General features: G+C 33.9%; 1 protein-coding gene across 1 annotated transcript; it reads left to right on the plus strand.

The window, feature by feature from the left end:
* On the plus strand, nucleotides 3,283-8,449 carry LOC107619057. Its single transcript, XM_016321267.2, has 6 exons — nucleotides 3,283-3,942; nucleotides 4,061-4,296; nucleotides 4,371-4,586; nucleotides 4,698-4,779; nucleotides 4,880-4,983; nucleotides 8,070-8,449. Exons 1-4 carry the CDS (start codon nucleotides 3,864-3,866, stop codon nucleotides 4,710-4,712), a joined length of 546 nt encoding a protein of 181 aa, XP_016176753.2. The 5' UTR covers nucleotides 3,283-3,863; the 3' UTR covers nucleotides 4,713-4,779; nucleotides 4,880-4,983; nucleotides 8,070-8,449.

The raw sequence follows: 8,661 nt of genomic DNA on the forward strand, positions 1-8,661 counted from the left end.
GTTTAGAGGCTCTTCAACGAAGAAGGTTCTGGTGCAGGAAGCGACGTTGTTTGGTGTCGGTTGCTAAGTACTACACAAAGTAATTGCCAAAGTGTGTTTCACTCTCCACTGTTGATAAGAATTTCAAAATTACTTACAGTAGAAAAGCTTCTAGAGCACACTCTGATCAAGGTTATTTTTCTTTCAACTTTGTTATTTGTTATGAGTATGATGATTTTGATTTACTATTGTTGTTCTATTCATTTTTTGCATATGTGAGTAGTAGAATTGATCATTCTATTAGTTAGAAAAAGGAAAATAATAAGTAGGAATTGAGAATGATTCAAACTATAATATTATTGAAGTGTTATAAGCAATATTCATCATTGGCAACTTCTCAACACTACAACTTGGCCCTATTATCAGTATTATTAAAGTGTTATAAGCAATATTCTAGGAGTTTTGAATATTGTTGGAGAATTGATAATATAGAATATTGGGGAATATTGGGTTGGTGACCTCGATTTTTGCTTCGTCATTAGCACAAGTTGATTGGGTTATAGATTTATTGATGCGAACGTTAAATGGGAAGGGTGGGAGTTAAAAAGACTGAAATTCTACGTACTCATGCTTTAAGGATAAAGGATGAAGGGTATATAGAGAATACATATCTAATCAAGCCAATATTTACAACAATTAGCACTTTGTTATTGACTCTTCCAAGTGACAATTGAACATTGGTATTTTTATTTTTCATATGTTGTGTTGCTGCTGGGTTATTTGTGCTTTACAACTTGGTTTTTTGTTAAACAAATTTGCTAGAAAAGGAGAACATTTTATTTCAGCAAAATTTGTCTCTGTTAACTTTGATCAATCCAAATGGCTTTGATGGAACAATTTTATATTTACTTCTTAGTTGAATCTCTTTGAAACTTATATATGTCATTGTACAATTTTTATTTCTTCTTGCTGCTTAGTTCCTGAGATAGCTGCATTTTCAAAGTATTTGGTTTATTGTGTCCGGTTCATTGAATTTATCAAAACTTGTTGATTGTACTTTCTGTATATTGTGAACCTAGTTCTTTTCCATGTTTTGCAGCATTCATACATGTTATCATCTGATTGATGAATGAAATGTTAAAATCAAGAGGAGTTTCTAAGTTCTAAAAAACACATAGACACATAGGTCTTTATTGATTGTACTTTGTGCAGCTAGCTAGCTTAGCTAGTTTATATATTAATTATTGGCAGAAAAAGTGTTGTACAGAAGAGATAAACGATTTTGATATTTTTACAAGTATGAATAATAATGGAGCTATTATATACTTTGCGTGATTAATCTGATTTAATATTTATTTAATTGACTCCAATTTATGTCCCTTAACGAAAGTATCCCCTTTCTTTTTCTTCCTTGGTTAAAACAGTTTCCTTTTTCATTGCAAATGAAGCCAAAATTTCATAAGAACTCAATGATATGCTTTATTATTATTACTATAATTATTATTGTCGTAGCATCTTCTTCCATGGCTCAAATCCAAATAAGGGTACCCCAATAATTCGTCTGTACCAGGTCCATTTGCATCACGTTTTGGTTTCATACAGTCATAGCCAAGCCATTGTTTTTGTTATTTCTCAGAATTCATATTCTTAAGTTTAAATTTTCTTGTTTGACCTTTTCTTTTCCAAGTAAAGAAAATATTGGGTTTTTCTTGAGTCGATCATCAGAAATTGGAATACACAACTTAGATATATCAGTAAATAAATATATAATTTCCATTTTTTTCTATTATTATTATTCATCTCCTCTGAATACAAGATGAAAACTATTATAGTCTATCTATGTGTTGAGAAGAAGAACAATGAATACAAAATAGTTGACTCTTAGTTTTTTTCCTGTTGATCCTACAACTTATGAAGCAAAGAATATTTTACCTGCTAGCATTTTTGGTTCCCATTTCTTTTTTGTCTGACTCTTCTTGCCCTGCCTTTTTTATTTTTTTATTTTCTTTACACTGAATAAATTATTTGTTCTTACACGCTAGAAGACAACACAGGAAAACCATAATATGACTTTCTTAGAAACATATCTAAAGTAATATATCTACGATTTCTAATTTCCATTCTCTATCTGTTATAATTGTTTATTTATATTTTTTATTTTAATTGTTTTTTAAATCTAACTTTCAATTCTGTTTTCATTTTCATTTTTTAAGATATTTTGAATATTCTATTCTCTGTGCCTTATGATGGATTAGTTATATTTCTTGTTTTATTTATTTTTTTAATTTTAACAGTTATTCCTACTTTCTTTTTCATCTTTTAAGGGAGCTTTTCTTTATCTTTTCACTTTTTGGACTTGGAACCAGCAATTTTTTCTACCAGTATTTTTTAAAGAAAACACAGAATTTTGCAATGAGTAAACCTCCTCCCAAATACCTTTCGTGTGCTACATGTTATTCGGGATGCAAGTAATTTTGTTTCTCTTTCCATTTTAAGTTAGTCCTTCTTATAATTGTGATTAACTGTTGTTGTTTCTCTTGACACATAACCCATTTTTTTCATTAGGTTTTTTAGTGTTATGTATTTATTTACTGTACATTTATTTGTTCGTGCTATTTCATTTAATTAGACATTGATAAGAGTTGGATTACAAAGCCACGAGGTAGTACAAAATATAGGGATGGTCTGAATAGATTCCTTGATTTTGCATTTGCCAATGCATCATCCGATGGGATGATACATTATCCATGCCCTTTGTGTGGGTTCCGATTTTTCCAAACTAGAGAGGATGCCTACGATCATCTTCTGATGAAATCCTTTCCCCCTAACTATACCTTTTGGTTACATCACGGTGAGAGGATCATAGACGAGAGCTCCAGAGGTGGTTATTATTAGCTACATAATGTCTCGATTTTCTATTATTAGCTAGCATTATATTCATTGAATGCTTAGTTTATATATCGTCAATAAAAGTTTTGAAATGGTAAAAGATTTCACTTCAAATTGTAGCTTCACCTATTTAACACCTTAATTCTATATATAAACTTGTCCATTTCTAGATGCACTATTAGTTAACGAATTAAAATTCAACTTTTGCTTGTAACAACTTGTCCAAAAAAACATAACTGTGACATGACCAAGACTTGATTGTGATTTAATCTCTTAATTTTTTTCCAAATTGCAACTGTGTTATAACCTCTGTTCTTGTATGTCTGATTTTTATAGAATTTTAAAAGATAGGTGATTTATTTTCTTTTAGGTGGTGAGTGAATGAAATTTAAAATGTATATTTTTGTTTATATATTTTTATTTCATGTCTCCTTAATAATCTTATGAATGTATTATTTTAATTAGACGTCAAGTTTAGACAAAAAGAAAAAGCACTTACCATGAAAAATGTAAAAATCTTATAATAAGAAGATGATTAGTGTATACAAGACTAGGCTTCCATCTAGTAAACCTTTGATGTATATTCTGTAAAAGTAATTGTAATAATCAATATAGGATTTTAATTATGAATTACGAAAGTATACATTATCCTTTGACTTTCATTCACTTTAATTTGTTTTATTTGGGAAATAGGTGCTATTTATCTTTTAAGATGGCTAGGAAAGGTCGTTACACAAAAAAACAAAAATTAGGACTAGGATGTCAGCAACCTCAAACAGCTCCGCCTCCGGCTTCGGCTTCCCACCGCGATGACTCTCAAATTCTCCTAGACAGTGGTGATAGTGTCCCTCCAACTTCACGCCCTTTCCTTCCGCCGCGCAGTGTACCAAGGCCTGCTCTACAAATGAGCACAAATAACATTCAGGACTCGGAGCCAGGCCACGTAAACTTGGCAGCTGATGCACATGATGTAGATTCTCTTGATCAAGAAGCTGATGACCACCTTTGTTAATCCTAGATCTCAGAGTCGCAAAGGACGCAAGACTACAGAGTTTTGGGAAGTTAAGATCATCGGTAACATATTTAATAATTTTTCTTTGTTCAACATGATTTAGAATCTATGTTATATATTAATTTTTTTGCATTCTATCCACAACGGAAACACATATAAGGTATTATATTTGGCTTATAGATTCCGATGGCACAATCAAGCCGGCAAGAATAAGCGTGAGGGAGGCTATGGAACGGCCTAATGGGAGAAAGGTCGTGCTCAGGTTCAACAGCACAAAGCAAGCAATTGGAGACGAAGCTGGACTGTTGAGTGGCGTGCTTGGTTTGTTAGGATCTGACTATGAAAAATTTCCTATCTGTAAGGAAAGTTGGCATAAGATTACCACTAAAGACAAGGTTTATAACGAATGTGTCAAGGTAAAAGTATATATCCATGATGAATCAAATCTACTTATCTTTTTAATTATTGATAAATTGTATTATTTGTATAGCAAATTTTCTACTTTGATGAAGATAGTGAAGGAACTATCAAGAAAAATATTTTAAAAAGTATAGGGAAGTCTTGGAAGGAAGCAAGGCTGAGGTTGTATCGTGATTTTTATGAGCCAACATTCACGATGGAACAAAATATTGAGCAGCATCCGCCGGGAATTGATCGAGATCATTGGAGATGGTTCCTTGAGTATCGCGCCAAAGTTGAGAAGAAAGTACTCTAATATATCATTGGTATACCACAATACAATTTATTTAGCATTGAGTCTTTTTAAATCAGTTTCTAATTGCCCTTTGTCTCTGATGGACCAACAGGAAAAGTGCAGGAAAAACGCGATTAATCGATCAAAACAACTATATAACCACACTGGCGGATCGAAAAGCTTTGCACGGCGGATGGAAGAAAAGGTACTTTACTTTTTTATTCACTCTTTACTGGACTATTTCTATGACTTAAGATACCTTGGTTGTGTGGAATACGGTGATGGCTTGAACTTTGTTGATACAGTCGGAACAACAAGGGAGAAGAGTTTGTAGAGGAGAGTTATGGATCACAGTGGACAAAAAAAAAAGGATGGCTCTTATATCAATGAGGAAGCAAGAGCAATTGGTGTAAGTACTACTTATTATAATCACTACAACAAATAAGAGTTTTTGCAACGGTCAAAAACCATTGCCGTAGATCAAAAAATTGTTCCTAAAACTTTAGGCAACGCTTTGGCAACGGTTTTTGACCTGTGGTATATGCGGCCGTTACCAATACTCATAGGCAACGGTTTTTTACCTAAGGCAACGGTAACAAAAAAAATCGTTGCCACAGTTACTAGCATAGACAACGGTTTTGAAGGGAAGTTTTAAACAACGGTTTCGAACTGTTACTCGATAAGCAACGGTTTAGAACCGTTCTTATTGATGATCCAACAGTTTAAAACCGTAACTGGATAGGCAACGGTTTTAAACTGTTGTAGTTTTGTTATTTACATAGCCAACGGTTTTAAAGCGTTACCATTGGTATCGATTTTTGGCAATGGTTTTAAATCGTTGCCAGCAAGGAGCATCTCTCACGGCGGCGATGGTGAGCTTCAACAACTGCGACGGTGACAGCAAGGAAATCACCCACCACCATGCGTTCTTCTTCTTCCCCTTTCTCTGGTCGTTCGCATTCCTCTTCGTCCTGCCCTAATCGACGGTGCACTTTCGGCGACGACGACAAGGCTGGCTTCAACGCTGACGACGGAACGGCGACAAGGACGATGCTTCCTCTCGCTCACTGCTCGCGTCTCCCTTTCGTCCTTGTTCTCAATGGTGACGCACGATGATGGTGGCGACGGTCTCTCTGGTTCTCCCTGTCTCGGACGCAGCTCTTCCCCTCTCTCCCGGCGACAGCGATAGTGGCGATCCTAAGAGGTGTCGTCCCTTCTTTCTTCCCTCTCCTTCTTCCCCGAGCCCCCACTTCTCTCTTTCACGGCCACCATCACGGCAGCAGCGACTTCGGCACACAAAAGGGGAACCAAAATCAGAGACGAGGCTGAGCAACTAACGGAGACGGTGGCTTTGCAATAGCTGCGCGGCTTTCCTCCTCCCTTGGACAGCGATGCGGCACGGCAGCAAGGGGCTGGCACGGCTTCTCTCTCTCTCTCCTCGCGTTCGCCTCTTTCTCTCTCCTCTGTTGTTGGCGACGATGGCGGCTACTGGCAGTGGGTTGGACGCAGCTGGGCGACAACGTGACGGGCATGAACGGCGAGCCCAAGGCCCGCAGTGGTGGCGCAGCTCCTCCCTCTCCTCTTCTCCCTTCCCTGTCACAGCTTCACTCTCAGATCTCTCTCTTTTCTTTCTTGCTTTTTATTTCTATTGCTGTATGGTAGCATTTTAGAAGAAAGGGAAAGCGGTGTGGCGGTGAGAAAGAGTAAATTGTGGCTTATTGAAGAATGAACAGGTGGTTGGAGGGGTATACATGTGTGGGTGTTTTAGAAATTAGGATTAGGATTAGTGGATTAGGCATTAGGGTTTAGAATTGGGAATTTAGGATTTGAGTAGAGTTTTAATTTAAAACCAAATTTAATCAATATAATAATTAATTTTAAAAAACACTATTTTATTTTTCAAATTACAAATTATTTTTAATTAAATACTCTAATTTACAATTTAGAGATAAATAAATAATATTAATCAAAACTTTTAATTATTTAATTTAAATTATATACAAAACTCTCTTTTATTTCCAATTACTAAAACTTTGAATTTTAATTTAGCAAGAACCATTAATTTCAGTAAATCAAAAGTATCTAATTATAATTGAAATTTATATAAAACCAAATTAATTTAAAACATGAAGTCTCATAACCTTTCTAAAAAGAAAATCATATATATAATTATAAATAATTCATTATTTATTTTCTAAAAATCTGGGGCTTACAAAAATTATCAACAAATATGATAAATTATAAATAAATTATTATTTAATTTTTTAAAAATTTGGGTTGTTACAAATTTGGCATTGTTCGATGATGGCTCTAATGATGAGTGGTGTCGGTTATGGAGCGCTAGGGCTAATAGAGGAAGGAAAAATTAACAAGTCTCTATGTTTTATTTTGAAGAGAGGTTGTTGAAATTTTTTTGAAATGTTAAAAAAATATTATCTTAAATTTTAGAGTGGGAATGAAACCAAAAATATAAAATTGTTATAAATTTATTTTAAATTTATTTCTTCTATAAATAATATTTGTAATATATTTATAACAATAATTTTGAGTGTTCTACAAATTTAATATTTATAGAGAAAATTATTTAAATTTGTATAATTATTTAAATAATATTAAAAAATTATTGTTTGATAAATAATTGTTGTAACGGTTATAAAACCATTCTTTAAAATAGTCAAAGAGAACGGTTTTATTTTGTTGCTATAACATAATAAAAAATTGAACTTCAACAGCAACACTGTAAAAACTGTTGTCTAAGACCATCTAATAGAACGGTTTTAAAGTGTAGCATTTTGACAACGGTTTTTATGTGTTTCTTTTGTACAATTATTTAAATAACAATAAAAAACCGTTGCTTAAAACCAAATCATGGTAATGGTTATAAAACCGTTCTTTAAAATAGTCAAAGAGAACGGTTTTAGTTTGTTGCTATAAAATAATGGAAAACTGAATTCAATAGTAACACTCTAAGAGAACGGTTTTAAGGCGTTGCAAAATTTGGCATTGCTAAAGCCCATATTTGTTGTAGTGAATTGATCGATAAAGTTATGATCTCAAATAGGGTTATAGTCTACTTCTCTATTTTATTTTGTTTTTCATTTCTTTACTGAATGGTTTACTCCCCTATGTCAAGATGGACCAAAAGAACTTTACTATTTCCAATTCACCTTACTTTTAATTATTGTTACAAATTTACCTTGCTATGTTTCTAGACATTTTCAACTTCGATGTAACTTAGAGACAGTTGGGGTAGAATTTAAATGATTCAGTTTCACTTATCCTTTATTTCTTTTTATAGTGGTTGGCATCCTATGAAACATATGCTCTATTTTAGTTGTTTTATGTTGTTATCTTTTGAGCCCCAATTTTTATCGTAACACTTGTGTGTGTTTTACTGTGATAAAAGTGATACAATTAATGTTCCTATTTGGAGTGTTCTTGACATGAGATGGACTTATCCACAAAATGATTGTGTTTGCTAATCTGTGATTGTAGGAAAGAATTGAAGAGATTGAGCAAGAGGCTGCGTCTGCTAGAGTGTTGTCTCAAAATGATTCCATTGCTAAGGTTTTTGGAAAAGAGAAACCGGGAAGAGTGCGTGGTGTGGGTTTCGAACCGACTCCTAGTCAATTTTTTGGTCCGAACTCACATGCGCTGGGCAACTGAGTCCAGCTAGAGGAGACCCAGAGGAAGCTGCTTGAACTGCAGGCATAGCTGGAAGGCGAGAAGTTGAAGAGGAAGGCGATGGAGGATCAGGCAGCAGTAGATAAGAAAAAGATGCAGGCGATGGAGAGTGCTCTGATTTATCTATTTCAACGGCAAGGTGAGGAGCTGCCACCAGACATCGCTGTAGGGATGAGTTCTGTGGAATGATAGAGTGAAACATAATTTATTAGAATTGGAGATATTTTAGATTGAAACAAACATTTTGTTGAATTAGACTATGCAATATTCTTTGCAAGAGATTTATTTTTCTTCGTATTTTTATGAATATACTATTTTGTTTTGCAGATAAGTTTTTGTTTTTGCTGCAAGTTTAGATTCCAAGGTTGAAAATATTAACTCTTAGAATAATAAAAAATTCCAA

Source organism: Arachis ipaensis, chromosome B01 (genome assembly GCF_000816755.2).
Source record: "Arachis ipaensis cultivar K30076 chromosome B01, Araip1.1, whole genome shotgun sequence".
NCBI lineage: Eukaryota > Viridiplantae > Streptophyta > Magnoliopsida > Fabales > Fabaceae > Arachis > Arachis ipaensis.

What these genes read in the sequence shown, in the direction of transcription:
- LOC107619057 (XM_016321267.2), top strand. Translation starts at nt 3,864, where the DNA reads ATGACCACCTTTGTTAATCCTAGATCTCAGAGTCGCAAAGGACGCAAG. An exon ending in TTGGGAAGTTAAGATCATCG is followed by an intron (nt 3,943 to 4,060) that starts GTAACATATTTA and finishes TTTGGCTTATAG; the next exon opens with ATTCCGATGGCACAATCAAG. An exon ending in TTTATAACGAATGTGTCAAG is followed by an intron (nt 4,297 to 4,370) that starts GTAAAAGTATAT and finishes TTATTTGTATAG; the next exon opens with CAAATTTTCTACTTTGATGA.